The sequence below is a fragment of the Petromyzon marinus genome, chromosome 3 (assembly GCF_048934315.1).
Source record: "Petromyzon marinus isolate PM22_M1 ecotype Great Lakes invasive population chromosome 3, UKy_Petmar_22M1.pri1.0, whole genome shotgun sequence".
Classification (NCBI taxonomy): domain Eukaryota; kingdom Metazoa; phylum Chordata; class Hyperoartia; order Petromyzontiformes; family Petromyzontidae; genus Petromyzon; species Petromyzon marinus.
In genome coordinates, this window is record NC_133669.1 from 23,571,948 (window position 1) to 23,588,392 (window position 16,445).

Sequence of the window (16,445 nt, forward strand, 5' to 3'; positions counted from 1 at the left end):
CACGGGACGGACGGTGACGGAAGGGGGCCGTATATAGAAGCCGGTCAGCGACATTTGCGATGCCGCGAAAAATGTTGGCCAACGTGCCGACCGCAAATGTTAGTTTGAGAGCAGCTGTCCTCTGGGTGTCTCTGGTCCCAGTCGGGTATTGTCGGGGGTCTGACCCTCCCATAATAAACTGTCAGCGGCGTGTCCAAGAGCCTCTGGAGCCTCGCTGCTCTCTGCCCTTACTTTTAAAGCTCATATTAGCACAATTCTTCGGTCAGCTGATTTCCATTTGTGTCACGATGCTACAGTATCAAAGTCACTCACTCGCCCCTGCCCCATTGCACCACCTCTCGCACTGTCTGGCCTCGTCTGGGCTGTACCTCGGCAATTTGTCATTTGCTGTCGGTCTTCTAAACATAAACCGATGAGACCCCTTCAAGTTTAGTGGATAATTCGGCTCCTTAAAATTAAGCATTAAGTAGCAATCATTGTGAACACGTGCGGCTCCTCTGTACCCTAGTCGCCTGCTGCCCTTCACGGGAGTCATGTGGATAACTGACCGCACGTCCACGTGCAGTGAGGGCGACCACTCGGCTCATGCCCCCCATCACAGCTGCACATCGCTGCCAGCGCGCTCAGGTGCAGTGGCGGCCATGGGCGGGGTCCCAGCCAGGTGCCATGGGGGTCGCCACCGAGGGCCGTGTGCCCTCGCCACCGCGGTGCCGGCGTTAAGGCCACAGTCCCGCCCGAGCACGTCGCTGCATCGACGGGCTCGGATCGATCCAAGGACAGACTCGATACTGGCATTTTTTTATGAGCTTTAAGCAATGTCCAATGGTACATTGCACGTGCAAACATGCACGTATTCAATGTTTTGTTGTTGTTAGATTGTATTTATTTGCATGGATAGTTATACACTAATATGCCGTTGGTGTGTTCAGGAATCTCTGGGCATTTGGTTCACGTTTTAAACCACTTTGCATGGAGCTTCGACGTCTCGTGAAATATGTGAATCATGAAGGGATGATGACGATGATGATGACGGCGATCAAACCTGCGCTGGGTCGGTGTCGTGTCGGTTCGAGACCCGTTATACATTCACAAGTGCGTTCCCATACCCGACACAAACAATCACTATTATCATCGAATCTGCAGTCACCTGCACAGCACCACACTGCCTCTCCCGCCCGTGCCACCCCGGACCCTAAACGCCCGGCTCGCCACGGGACGTGTCTCAACGCGCTCGCCCCACACCCTGCAAGCCCCCCCCAGGGTATCGACCGAGCCGGGTCGCACGACGCCGAGACTCGCGAAACGCGCGCACCACCGTCATTCGACTCTGGTTCGCCACGCACAAAGACAAATACAAAGATCCCCCGTGTAGCCTTAACAGACTGTAGGGGCAAGTGCTGTTAGCGAGCAGCGAAGAAGGCCGACAAGGCACACGAGGGGGTGGGGGTGGCCAGCACCACGCCCGGCCGCTTTTGTCTCCACTAACGGCGATGTTTACACACCGCACCGGGTGCTCATTTGAGGCTGAGTCGACCTAAGGGAGGCCCAGGACCGGTTCAAATAATCGTCACTGGGTGTTGGCCGTGAGCGGGAATCGAACCCGGGTCGCCAGGTTCATAGCGCAGCGTAGCGCTAACCGCTACACCACCGCTCCCCGTCGGTCCGTACGCAGGCGCACGGCATCGGCATTCTACTCCCGACGGGTGGCGGGCCCACGGCTCTGATTCGCCACACACACACACGGACAAGCACACGCACGTGCGTGCACGCGCGCTCTCGTGCGTGTGTTTCCCTGGGCTCCTGTCAGCGTTGGGACAGATCAAGCCTGCGCGCGCCCTGGGGACATCTAAAATGAGGAGGGCGTGTGGAGGAGGTAGAGTGTCGAGGCCCTCTCAATCAGTTGGCACGGATTTTAAAATCGCAGCCGGCAGGTCTTGCCGCATCCTTCTAGCGACAAAAAATAATTTCCCTCGATTTCACAACGAGGCGAGCTGTTTATGCTTCTCACTGTGCCCAGAGTAACGATATCAATCGTGTACGTTTCGCTTGACATTTTAGCTCTTACATTTTTCATAACGTTATTTTTTTTTCTCTCCCACCCTCGTCGACATATGTAGTGAGACAGAAACACAACGTTAAACCTGTTAAACATTAATTTCATGAAGTTAAAGTGAATGTAGTTTTGCAAAAATACAAGGTCTCACTACGAGCCAACATTTTCCAGAATCTGACGCTCGCGATGTCGTTGTGTACAGCCATGAGCCCCTTTATCCTTTTAGATAACAAAAATATATTTCTTGGTTTTACCATCATGCCGCGTCGTGGCAGATCACGCTGTGCGCGATGGCTCACAGTTTAAGAAATCCTATAGGGCAGTGACACGGCCTAGCGTGTTACTCGCCTCTTGTGACAGAGGTTCGAATCCATCGGGCCGCCCTGATTATTACCGCGGTGTGTAATAAGCAGAACGCTACGACTATGCGCCGTCTGCTTCAGGGTGCACGTCAATGATCCCCTGACGTCATTCGCAAGAGAAGGCCACTGTGTTCAGGCCTTCGGGGTCCATATTCGCTAACTTGGAATAATGTGTAGCAATCATCACCCTCCCCAGGTCTCTTTAAACGAAATAAAGTTGAACTTTATTGGCAGGGCCGCTCATACTTTTGTTGAAGCCAATTTTCTCTTTTCAATAAGCAATCAATTCATCATTAAAAAAAATATTTGTACTATTACTCTTTTCAAATTTGGGATTAACTATCATTTAAAAAAAGGCCTTAAAGTGTACAAAAATATCAAACAGCCTCCTACTTGAATGAGGCTACACGGGCACAACACGTGGCACTAAATCAAAGGATTGCACATCCTTACCAAAACTGGCGACGCCTCGACACAATGGCTATTTGCTCAAACGCTGGTGATGGACCATGGGCAGAGAGATAACAGTACCTGCAACAAACACGCTCGATTGGGATTGTTCGGCAGCAAAGCCACCCCCACGAGTGCGAAAACTTGGCGGAGCCCTCCTATTTTTGTCTTGTGTGCGATCGTAGCAAAACGTTGTTCAGGAGCGAAATATCAATGTTGACATTTGCTCGCCACAAGAGGGCTTCAGGAGAGAGTTGGTGCAGCTTTGTTATGCCTCCATTGATGGAGCGCAGACCACAGCGGTTTAACCAAAGTTTAGATTTGCACGGCCACAATCGCACTGGCATATAGTGTCGCTGCGCGGTAAGCGTTTTGCTGGATCAAACAAACAGAAATACAAACAAATAAATCGCTCGGATGATTTTAACTGTCAGGCCGCCTGCTTCGCGGAACTGCTGCGAGACGCGCAACGCGCGACTCAATGCCACTGGATGGGGGAGAGAGTCCCGCACGCGGGGGCGGCGCGGACTCACCGAAGACGTTGACCGTGGTGTGGGCCTCGTTGGTGCCGTGCGGGCTCACGACCTCGCACGTGAACGTGCGAGCGTCCTCCAGGCGCGCCTGGCGAACGGTCAGCGTGAGGTCGGCGGAGACGTCCACGCGCCCTTTGTATTGGGCGTTGTTATCGTGGTAGATGGTGCTGCCATGTTTGTATAGAATACGTTGAGGGCTGGTCCGTCCGTCCATGCCCTTTTCTTCCTGCCAGCGGGAGAGAGAGCGAGAGAGCGGCGGCAGCGGACAAGGGCGGGTCACGCGGCCACCGCCCCGACAACACTTGGTATTCACGGTCGGTCTCCCATCCAGAGATCAACCAGGCTCGTCGCCACTTAGCTGTCGGGACCCGATGTGATCGGGTGCACTCGGGGTGATTTGGTGATGCTAAAAGTGCGAGCGGAATTCTTTTTTGGAGGGGGAAAAGGGCAATGGGGTTTTTCTTTTTTAAACCGTGTAAACTTATTTTTTTCGAACGACTGTCCTACGATGATGTGTTTGTTTTTTTATCATTCTGAGAAGAAGAAGAAAAAAACCTGAAACCAGGTATTCCATTAAACTCAAAACAACAGTGTATTTCGCTGTTGTTATTGTGTTTTAATGAACTCGCAGTGTCTTGCGAACTGTGATCATATTGAAAAGTCGAAGGAGCTGCAAGAGGAAGAAACGAGCTCGACTCACATGCCGGGAGACGGTCACGTTGACCGTACGAGTCAAATTGTCCTGAGCGAACGCGTGTTTGCTTAATTTTACGGACCACGGGAGCTTCGTGGAGACGGTGTCTGTGAAGCTCACGGGAGCGAAGTCAAAATATTAAACGAGAAGTGACCAATGTCTTCCCGCTGATTAAAAAGAAAAGCCAATGAGGCAAGCGGTTGGGCGGTGCTTGTACGTATGTATGTTGAACTTCTTTTTCACCGTACATAGCCAACCGTGCTAATCGGAGGTGCGGGGGAAGGACATCAAGCGGAACACAAAAAGCAGTTTTAAAGCAATTACTTTTCAAACTGGATGATCAAAAAGTGCATCGCTCCCAGCAGCTTCCTAATATCGGAAGGAAGAGCGTTCCAGACGGCCGCAGAAGCGCGTATGAAAGCGCGCGATGCAGTGACCGTCTTTGTTCGAAGACCAGCCAAAAGCCGCTGCTGCGTAGATGACCGGAATTCGCGTGATGATTGGATGAGAAGGTGCAGAACCACGTAGGTTCAGTGAACCAATGGGAGGGGGGGGGGCAAGAGGAAGAGTTTGCATCCTGGCATCGGGCAACAACGCCAGCACGAGGTCGACGCTGCTCCACAGAACTTTCGGTAGTGGCATTTGCAGGAGGCCACTTCCCCGGAGTGCTGGAGTGAGATGAGATGGAGCCAAATAAAACGGGCAGTAAATTTCACGTCCAGCGATATGGAACGCCAAAAAAAACACTGCACTCATTTCAGAAACATTCACACTTGTATATACGGTGATTACAGTCTAAACGATATCTAAGGGTTTTCATTTTCTTTCCATTTAGATCCAGAGAGACTCTTTATTTCAGCTATGTGCCATCGCATTTTAGTTTCAATTTTATGCTTCGCTTGCTCACTTTACTTATGCGATATATTTTACTGGGGACCCGGCGATCAGCGCTTCATCAAGTATAGGGGGCCCATTTGATTGCATGTTTGCACAACACAGGCACAAGGTTTGTTTTTTTATGAAATATTTTTTTTGTATAATGGAATGTCTGCTTTGAGGTGTTTTTCAAATGAAAGCTGGAATTGAAAAAAAATCTCATTTTATAGGATAGTCAGCAGAGACCATCCCCTTCTGCCCAGTCACGGCCTTAAAACATTTTTTTTATTTGGCGTACATTTGGGTTCGTCCAATAATGCCATTGCTGGCTTGGTGCCTGCAATTAAACCGTACACAATCATTTCATATTAAACTGTAAAGTATTAGCTTTGTGCGCAAAATTAATGAAGCTATGGCTCAGCGTTACCTTTTAAATGACACAATGCATGACTACTTTAAGAGCCCGAAGGAGATTCTGCGGAATTTTCATTTTCTTTATTTTATGTGCTCGGGGCCATTTATAGGCATTTTGATTACATATACGGTATATGACACGTGTAGTTCAGGCAACGTCTCGGGCTTGATTCGGTGGCTCGCCATCGATCAAAGGTGGTCACCGCATCGCGCGCTTTCAGATGCGCTTCTGCGGCCGTCTGGAACGCTCTTCCTTCCGATACTAGGAAGCCACCGGAGCTGTGCGCTCTTAAATCATCGAGATTGAAAACTCATTTCTTTAGAACTGCTTTTTTTTGTGTTCAAGTTTTGTTGTTCTGCTTCTCCCGCACCTCCGATTAGCACGGTTGGCTACATACGGTGCGAAAGATGTTCAACATACACACACACAGTCCGTGCCGTCAGGAGCCAGGTTGCGTTGCTGTTGATGGCCCCCTCAGGAGGCACGTTCTCTCCTTCGACTGCCACCTCGAGCACTCGCCACCAAACCTCACCGGCGACGTGGCCCCGTCCAATGCCATTGACTTTTCTTTTTTTCTAACGAGCCACGACTACAACTTGCCTGTTCTCTGATCCACGTGTTCCTCTTTCTGTCTCTCGGTGTGATTCCAAGCATGCATTTCTCTTCCACGCTTCTTTTGCTTTTGCATCTCTTTGAATTTTTACTTGGTTTTGTTATTCCTGCAAATGAGACTGCCTCTTGAGTTCTCATCTGGTTAAACAAAATAAACCAAACTGCTCTGTACGCTTGTCGGCTCGTGTTTGATTTTCGTTGTTGTTTAATGTCGCTGACCCATTTTGTCGTAGCAGGTGACATGCACTGCTAATGTTGCAATTCATAATCAAGTTTTGGTATGTAAATAACAATCACTGTACCTTGGTCTCATCCATATCTCTATTTCATAACTTTAATCCCATTTCACTTTCCAGATGTTTCACAAATACTGTATAGAGTATATATATTGCTTTGTTCTGCGTGTCCCCGATCATTTAAAGTTTTTGAAATGTCGGATAAATTCTAGGCGTGCGTCAGTGTCAGGGTCGTGAGCCAAGAGACAAATTCGCTTTTATTGTTTTCTGTCAGCTTTGATTCAATGTAATGTTCATAGAGATCCCAATGCCCCTTCTGTTCGTCTGTATTCACCATTCACTATTTGTCCAGTACAGTGTATGTATTTGCACAAAAACGTATCAAATCGGAGCCAATTTATTTTTTATTAAATCCACACCCACACAACAGGATTACGGCCACCAACTCAATTCAGGCTGATGTGTGCACGCTCAATAATTAACAGATGCGCTTTAGTGAAATAAAGAATAACGTGTTTAGCTCTCCGCATTCCGACACGACCATCTGCCCGTTACACATCGCCCTAATTAAAAGATTCCCAGCCCGAGACGCACTTAACCGCGAAACAATGTCATTATCGCAGCTGACAAATTACTCGGATGTCATGGTCCGCAGAAGAGCTGGCAAAACTGCCATTGCTGACAACAATGCCAACCGGGGGCGCATTTTAACAACGAGTCGCATTGACCAATTCCACGCACATTGCTTATTGAGTTGCTAATGCAGTGCCTCGATGTGCCTTGATGTGATTCAACCCCGCGCGTTCCCCCGTGCGTATGTCTGGACACATCTCACGTGTCCTGCAAGGAGGTGCGTGCGTGTGTGCATGCGTGCGTAGGTGTGGGTGTGTGCGTGTGTGCGTGTGTAGTGTGGAGATCCGGGTTCAATTCCCGCTCACGGCCAACACCAGTGACGATTATCTGAAACGGTCCTGGGCCTCCGCTAGGTCGATTCAGCCTCAAATGACTACCTGGTGCGATGTGTAAACATCGCCACTGGGCAGACAAAGACGGCCGGGCGTGGTGTTGGCCACCCACCCCCTCGTGTGCCACAAACAGCACTTGCCCTAACAGTCTCTTTAGGCTATACGGGGGATCTTGTCTTGTTGTGTGTGGGGGTGCGTGTGGAGGTCATGGGTGTGTGCGTGTCTGTGTGCGTGTCTGTGGGTGTGCGTGGATATGCATCAGTGTCTGCTGCTACTGTGTGCTTTTCAGCGCTTTGAGAGCCTTGATGAAAAGCGCTAAATACATGGAGTTAGTATTAGTGCAGTGCTTACGGCACTGCGCTACGAACACGGCGACCCGAGTTCGATAGCTCGCTCACGGCCAACAGTGACGAATATCTGAACCGGTTCTGGGCCTCTGCTAGGTTGACTCAGCCTTGAATGAGAAGCCGTTACAGCGCGTAAACATCAACACTGGGGAGACCGAGGCAAGCCAGGAGTGATGCTGGCTCCACCCCGTGTGTTGGCCTTTACAGGTTGGTCTCAGCACTTGCCCCAACAGTCTGTTAAGGCTACAGGGCAGTGCTTCTTAACCTGGGGTGCAAGCACCCCCTGCAGGTACGAAATGCCCTCTCTGGGGGTGTGAGATGCCTTCTCTGGGGGTGTGAGATGCCCTCTCTGGGGGTGTGAGATGCCCTCTCTGGGGGTGTGAGATGCCCTCTCTGGGGATGTGAGACGTCCTCTCTGGGGGTGTGAGATGCCCTCTCTGAGGGTGAGAGATGCCCTCTCTGGGGGTGTGAGATGCCCTCTCTGGGGGTGTGAGATGCCCTCACTGGGGGTGTGAGATGCCCTCTCTGGGGGTGTGAGATGCCCTCTCTGGGGATGAGAGATGCCCTCTCTGGGGGTGTGAGATGCCCTCTCTGGGGGTGTGAGATGCCCTCTCTGGGGGTGTGAGATGCCCTCTCTGGGGGTGTGAGATGCCCTCACTGGGGGTGTGAGATGCCCTCTCTGGGGGTGTGAGATGCCCTTTCTGGGGATGAGAGATGCCCTCTCTGGGGGTGTGAGATGCCCTCTCTGGGGGTGCGAGATGCCCTCTCTGGGGGTGTGAGATGCCCTCTCTGGGGGTGTGAGACGCCCTCACTGGGGGTGCGAGATGCCCTCTCTGGGGGTGTGAGATGCCCTCACTGGGGGTGTGAGACGCCCTCACTGGGGGTGTGAGATGCCCTCCCTGGGGGTGTGAGATGCCCTCACTGGGGGTGTGAGACGCCCTCCCTGAGGGTCCAAGATGCCCTCTCTGGGGGTGTGAGATGCCCTCTCTGGGGGTGTGAGACATGCCAGGATGTGTCTAGAAGGTAAATAATCGAAACACAATTTAATCACGGGTACGTGAGTACAACTACTTTGTTTCATCAACCCTTCTATGTATTTATTCGCATTATACATTTTGTTTACGAGTGAGAACCAAGGGGGTGCAAGGCTGCAGTGTAAGGTGAAGGGCCACTGCTATGGGAGGATCTTTGAAGCTTTCAGATGCGCTTCCGCGGCCGTTTTGGATACTCTTCCTTCCGACATTAGGAAGCCACTGCACTTTTCAATCTAAATTGAAAACTAATTTCTTTAGGACTGCTTTTTGTGTTTAATTTGTTGTCCTTCCCCCGCACCGAGGATTAGCAGGTTTAGCTACATACGGCGCAAAAAGAAATTCAACATACATGCACATCAGTCTGTATCGTTTTCACCGTGTGGCCTTTCAATCACATTTACTATGATCACTGTTACATTCATAATAAAGGTTTTTGGGTTAAATACATCCAGCATCATCGGGCGAATTGCCCGATGATGCTGTATGTATTTACCAGCGAAACGTCGTACTCAAACTGTAAATGTGGATTCACTCTTCAACACACCGGTGGGCTAAAGTAGTGAATTATTTGTCTTTTGTCAATGTGACACTTTTTTTGCTGATTGGCCGTGTCGGGTGGTGGAGGGTTACGACACATTTATAAATAAACGCGATCTAACCCAAAAACCTTTATTATGAATAATATTGGTCGCGAAAGCCTACGTGTTAAACTCACTGTTACATTGTTTTATAGCATTATTTTGGTGATTTTGAAAACGTTTCGGTTTAGCCATATTTGTTAGACTGATAACTTTCATCTAAATTGTCTTATGGTTGTTATTGTTCGACTTGCATCCCACTGGGATTTTTGCACACAGCGTTGATATTCGGTGCTTTTTCTGGGAGACTTTGCTGGTTTTTTCCTGGATTTTTTTCTGTTTGCGCGTAGTCACTTCAAGACGTTTTCTTGTTCATGTTTTTGTTTGTTGCGGTTGCACCAGATTCAAGAGCCAAATGGCTCACAGGGCTATACCAAATAAATGAAACTGAAAACTGTGTGTACATGCCCGCCGTGTTACTCACGTAGAGCCACTGCAAGGTGACGGGCGAAGAGGACGAGGTGGCAGAGCTGCCGTCCGTCACCTCGTATGAGCACGGGATGATGATATCGCTCCCCAACTCCACCGTCACCGGAGAGGGGACGATGACCCTCAGTGCCGACTGAGTTCCTGCCGCGAAAACAAAAGCCACAGGAGACGTGTCTCGGAGGCAGCGCCTTCCATCGGCACTCAACGGGAACAACTGAAGTGACGCGGAAGGGAAGCGGCGGCACTCTGCAATGCAATATGTGGAGCATATACATTCAAACTGCATCTCAATGCGCTGTAAAGGTGAATAGGACACAGGCAATAGGACACAGGACACGGGCAACAGAGGCTGATTCGTTGTTTTGTTTACGAACGAAGAGTCAGTCACAGGTAGAGGAGAGAAAGTAGGCATTGAGCCTGGACTTGAACAGGCACAGAAAGTATACAGCATGGGCATCTGGGGGAACAGAGCACTAGACATTTAGGCCAGCAGAGGCGAAGAAGTGGCCTCCCACTGAGCAGAGGACGACTGGGGGCTTTGACAGAAGGCGATGGTCGCTGGAGCAAAGAGTGAGTGAATGGTAGTAAGAGTAAGATGAGGAGGGCGAGGTGGGAGCAGTCACAGAGTCCCTGGAGGGGAGTAAGAGTGAGATGAGGAGGGCGAGGTGGGAGCAGTGAGAGAGTCCCTGGAGGGGAGTAAGAGTGAGATAAGAAGGGCGAGGTGGGAGCAGTGAGAGAGTCCCTGGTGGGGAGTAAGAGTGAGATGAGAAGTAGGCAAGGGGCGAGCCGAAAAAAAAGATATTGAATACAATTACGTCAATCTCGAAGTTGATCTGGACTTGGATTTAGAATCAACCTGAGTTGAATTTACAGTCACAGCTAACATCAGTGGTGAGTGCTGTCTGACCAGTGTATCACACCGACCAGCGTGATGCGGTAACCAACTTCCCATGACCAACACAGCATGGGGACCTTCACAGGTCAGTGAATTGCTGAAGGGCTGAAATGTACTCTTACCCTTGTAAGCTAAAGGGTAGCGTGTTTATGATGTTCAGAGACACCGGATTCAGCTGCCAATGCCTTGGAATAAAGAATACACAAGCTAAGTTATCCTGACACAAAGCATATAATGGAATACTTGATTGAATCCATCGATCAGTCAGTGTCCCCTATGTAACCAGGTGAAACCACACAGAGAAGAATTGTAATTTCTTTTATAATTTCATAAGAGCAAAGAATAGCATTTGTAGTAAACAAGCTTCATACTTTACCATTCACCTATACAAAAGTGATTCAACCACCACACCCAGAAGTAAATAATACTTAAGGCTCAGTCGACTTGCACTGCATTCCAAAGAGAGCCAGTGTAAATGCGCGGCTCCTTTTTCCGCGAATCTCGACTCTCGCGCGCACGAAACAGCGCGCGCACGACGAGATGAGAAACCAGTTGGGGCACAAAGGCAACAGTCGATAACCTGTCACTCGCACGAACAGACACGGCAAGTCTACAGCACGCGCATCTGAAGGAACAGAGTTCTAGACAATGGGGGCAGCAGAGGAGAAGAAATGGCCTCCCACTGAGCAAAGGTTGACTGGGGGTTTTGACAGAAGGCGCGATTATCGCTGGAGCAAAGAGTGAGTGGAGGGGAGTAAGAGTAAGATGAGACGCAAGCAAGGGGCGAGCCCAAAAAATATCTTGAATAGAGTGACGCCAATTTCGAAGTTGATCTGGAAATAGATTTCTAACCAATCTGAGTTTAATTTGCGCTGACAAGCTGAACAACATGCGACTTCATGACGATACAGGAGCCTGTGCAGAGGTCACCGGGCAGACATTCGCGAGTGCATGAGAGCGGCTTGATGCGTTATCAATATTATTTTTTTCGCAGCGTCATTTGTGGGTCGGCACCGAACATAATTCCATGCCAACTTCATTCAAAACGCTGCCCTGCGCTAATGTGATAGGCGAGCGAGCGAGTGAGGAGGCAAAGCACACGGCGGTGCTACATTGCTGCGATTTCCACGTGTGTGAAATGTGGCACCCCTCCCCGGTGAACGCGCGGGTCGCCCTGCCAGTGACCACAATCCTCTCGAGACCTCGGGCGCTCCTACCGTGCAGCGCACCCGCCACACTGAAGGGCCCCAGCATTCTCTGAATTTCATTTCCACTCCCCCCCCCCCCCCCCAAAAAAAAAACTGTCGTTCTGTCAATACATTTCTTGTGAAAAACATGGCATTTTAAAGACATGGGTTGTTTTTTTTTTCAAAGATACTCTCTATGCCACAGGAAAGGCTGGTTTAAGGCTCAGCCTTTTCTTTGTTTTAATTTGTTTTATGGAACGGCTGGTGCAAGGTGTGACTGCCGCTTTTGTTTCGCTCATCTTCAGTTCCAATATCGCAAGGGCAACGTGGAATGTCTTTGTTCATTCGTTTTGCTTTTAATGCCTGCTCGCCGTTCAACCGAAAAATCTTGAAATTGCAACAGATAATTTTTTGGGGCCTCAACGGGCTTATCACTTTGGACAAATATTGAATTACGAATTTGTGTTTGCATATCTGAGCAAAGCGCCACGCTGACGTGCCTGATGGCTATTTTTTTCTCGGCCTCTTTGTGGATTTGAAAACGTCTACATTCAGTATTTGGGGTCAAGCCTTTTACAAGTCACGGCATATCCTTACCTTGGGGTGTGGGCATAAAAGTAAAATACATCTAAAAGGGACTTCAAAAACAAACTTGATTTCATACATTTCTATCACCACCCATATGCTGACAAACTGCCTTGAGGGAAGTTTTGATGACAGACAATACCTTTCAACTATGGCCAATTAAAGTAAACCACGACAGAGTCATTGATATGCAACTGTATGGTTACTTACTTATTGGGGATGGGTCTATAATAATAATAATAATATATGTGAAGCCAGGTGGTGGTGGCAGCAGCTTGTGGAGGCCTTCGTCCAACAGTGGATTGAACATGGCTAACAACAATAATGATGATGAGCATCATGATTGTCATGATAAATATCAGCGCGGCTAAGAATGATGATTACACTGTGTAACATATTTTTTTTGTTCCTGGGTAGTAAGTACTATTTCCTAATTGCTTATGGCTCAAAAGTACAGAAAATGGCTATTATTCCCCACAAACTTTGCTTTTGTGACCAGAACATTGATATTTTTAAATTTACCTATTTTCCAGAACATTCTAGATCGATTCAGTGCTGAGTAAACTTGGAGTAACTTCTAGAACATTCTAGAACTTTCCAGTAATATAAATAGTAGTATAAAAACAGGGCCCTTAAGCCCACGAGTTTAGTTTAATTCCAGCTGCCTAACTGGATACATATTTGCATTTTTCTGAGGTGGCATCAAGAGGCTGCAAGCATCCGGCAGATGCATTTTGCTATGTCGGCGGACAATTTATCAAGACAAGAGCGAAAAAGTAGTCTGTGGAAGCATCTGCTAAGATGTGTGAGGCCGACAAGGCATATTTCGACATGCCTGTCGGGGATCAAGACAAACCCTGGGCACCTTATTTGACCTCCGACCAATGCAAAAATACTCTGGAAGGTAAGATGGACAATTGTTGCTCGGAATTTTATGTTATTAAATTTGTTGCAATTTTTTAAATTGTAAAAGTTTTTAAATTTAAAATGTTTTACAATTTTCAATGTTATTTAAAAAATATATCATATATGAAAAATGTAACGAGAATCTCTTACACATTAGCCATGGGTGAAATAAATGTATTTTTGTCGGATGGTACAGAGTGGAAAAGAGAGCCATGAAGTTCACTAACCCAATAATTTGTCGGGAACCCACTGACCACTCAAGCAACTGCTATTTCTGCATGGCGGACCCTTCCAAACATCAGATTGGCAAGAATGCACAAGCTATCACGACCTTCCTTCATCCATCGCCTTTAGTGCCACACTGCCATGAGCTCCCCGTACCCACTCGTCCGGAGAGAGAGCAGCCCTCTTTAGAAGAGAGCAGCAAGTCAGAGAGCGAGGAAGACGTTGTAGATCCAGATGACAATTTCAGAGGTGGAGCTGAGGAGAGAAACCCATACTACCCCAACCAAAAAGATCTCGACTTGATCAGAGATCTTGGTCTCACCAAGTCCAATGCCGAGCTTTTGATGTCTAGGCTCAAGCAGTGGAACTTGTTAGATGAAAGTGTGCAAGTCGCAGATCAGAGGAAGCGTCACCAGCCTTTTTGCAGTTTTTTCACCCGTCAAGATGGGCGTTGCTTCTGCCACAATGTGACTAGTCTGTTCGAGGCAATCGGAATCGCCTGTAACCAAAATGAGTGGCACCTCTTCATTGACAGCTCATCCAGGAGCCTCAAAGTCGTGCTGCTCCATAATGGTAACAAGTACCCGTCTCTTCCCCTGGCTCACTCAGTCCACCTCAAAGAGGATTACAACAGCATCAAGACATTGCTGGACGCCTTGAAGTATGATGAGTACGGCTGGGAGGTCATTGGAGACTTTAAAATGGTGGCATCCCTGATGGGTCTCCAAGGCGATTTTACCAAGTTTCCCTGCTATCTTTGCCTTTGGGACAGCAGGGACACCAAGGCGCACTACCACAGGCTGGACTGGCCACAGCGGACCGAGCTCTCTGTGGGGAGGAACAACGTCAGGTGGGAGCCACTGGTGGAACCCCGGAAGGTGCTGATGCCACCACTGCACATCAAATTGAGCCTTATGAAACAATTTGTCAGAGCTGTAAATAAGGAGTCAGCAGCCTTGAAGTAACTTCAAGACGTCTTCCCTAAGCTGTCTGAGGCAAAGGTCAAAGCCAGTGTCTTCGTCGGACCACAGGTACAGAAGATCATGGAGTGCAATGCATTCCCCAAGAAGCTCACTAGTAAGGAGAAAGTGACTTGGAACAGCTTTGTCGCAGTGGTTCGTGGCTTCCTGGGCAATCACAAGGTCGAAAACTATGTGGAGCTGGTTGCGACTCTGGTGAAGAACTATGGCACAATGGGCTGTAGAATGTCCCTAAAAGTCCATATCCTTGATGTTCCTCTTGATAAATTCAAGGAGAACATGGGAGCGTACTCGGAGTAGCAAGGTGAGCGCTTCTACCAGGATATACTGGACTTAAAAACCACTCACTTCTAAATCTGTTGTAGTAATTTTTGTATGACTTAAGTATAAATACACGTTGATTTTGATTCATAAACTCTTTGGTTCTTTCGGTAAAGTCACGTAGGTAGAAAAATAATAGATCACAACGTTTCAATCGCAACACAAGCAATCGTCATCACGTGGGACAACCACATCAAGAACAAACTGCTGAAGTAGGCGAGAGATCTGCCGTGGCACGAGGTTATATAGTAGGCCTTGGCAGTAGGGGGGGGGGGGGAGAGGAGGTGGGGGGACAGAAAGTGGACCCCGCAGCAGCACCCAAGTCACTGGAGTAAAGTGGACCACCGCGGCAGTCACGAAAAGCTTCAAATCAAGATTTGATCCACATGTTGTTTTTTTCGAACTTTATGTGAACGAAAAGACACTAATTCGCCCGTTTTCTCATTGAAAAAGGTAAATTTCTAAATATCGTTGTCCTGGTCACAAAAGCAAAGTTTGTGGGAAATAATAGACATTTTCTATTCTTTTTAGGCATAAGCAATTAGGCAATAACATACTACCCAAGAACAAAAATTGTGTTTCATAGTGTTATCATTGTTTTGATAATCATCATCATTCTTATCCATGTTTAATCCACCGCTGGATTAAGGCCTCCCTAAGCCACCGCCACCTCTCACGATCCTTCGATGTAACAATCCACCACGGCACCTGCAGTGTTGTCACGTGTCGCTTTTCCTAGAATCACGGGTCACGTATTCCAGTCTACTCCAGAGTGCGCAGTTACGTAATTGGCCAGGGATGAATAATCTGCCAAATATGGTCAATCAACTGGACATGCCGTTCGTAATAAAAAAAAATTCAAGTACTTTATCCCAAGGATGTTCACGTAATTAGAAAACCATGGGTTAGTTTGGGTTGTTTTTCTTTGTGATACAAATATTTATGTGTGGCTCTGGATAAATAATGATTTACATCAGCGATGTCCTTCGTTGGCTGTGTCTGTTTAATGGTGACACACGGATCTCTGGGAACTCATTGTACATGTTTATGTAGTGCTGTCATCATCATCCGCCATGTTCAATCCACTGCTGCATTTAGCATGGCTATTTTATGCTATAACTGTATCAAGTCCCATAGAAAAGGCAACTCCGCCGGCTCGGTCAACTACAGTGCTCTGAGTGTAAACATCCACATTCAATGAGCTTTACAATTGCGACATTTAAAGTTAATATGGAGGGCAGAGATAAATGTGCTAACTCAGAAAATGTTATTTAAAGTTGAGTGGATGTAGATTAATGTAAAAATGATGAATGTCAGGACGGCCTTAATTTAATAACCCTTTTCAACAGATGACATAATTAATCTGAACAGAATATTGGCTCCTTCACTAATCCGGGTAACTTTTTTCATCATACTATTCATCTATAAAATCACGAGGACCTTTTTTTTTTAATTCCATTTCCTATGTATTGTTGGAAATTACAATTTAGTTACAGTGTACTTGTCTTCATGAAACTCAATTACTTTTTTTCTCCCATTTCATCAGTGATGAAGCCTCAAAATGTCACATGCATGTGTGTATATCAGCGACTCGGCGGCTTAATACTTGCGAATGATGACTGCGCGAAAAACCCTTTGACCGTTGCTCATGCGCCGTGTATAAATAGTCGTGTGTTACAAGTACAAAAGGACTCCAGAGAGC

At 47.8% G+C, this 16,445-nt stretch overlaps 1 protein-coding gene across 3 annotated transcripts in view; it reads right to left on the reverse strand.

Annotated features, from left to right (window-relative positions):
- Positions 1 to 16,445, reverse strand: part of LOC116957480 (CD166 antigen-like) — a 69,462-nt gene that overhangs the window by 33,082 nt on the left and 19,935 nt on the right. For all 3 annotated transcript variants that reach the window (XM_076053053.1, XM_032979661.2, XM_032979666.2), the window contains exons 2-3: positions 9,640 to 9,785; positions 3,399 to 3,624 (exon numbers count right to left, since the gene is read on the reverse strand). In XM_076053053.1, the coding sequence (XP_075909168.1) occupies positions 3,399 to 3,624; positions 9,640 to 9,785 (372 nt within the window). The remainder of the gene's footprint in view (positions 1 to 3,398; positions 3,625 to 9,639; positions 9,786 to 16,445) is intronic.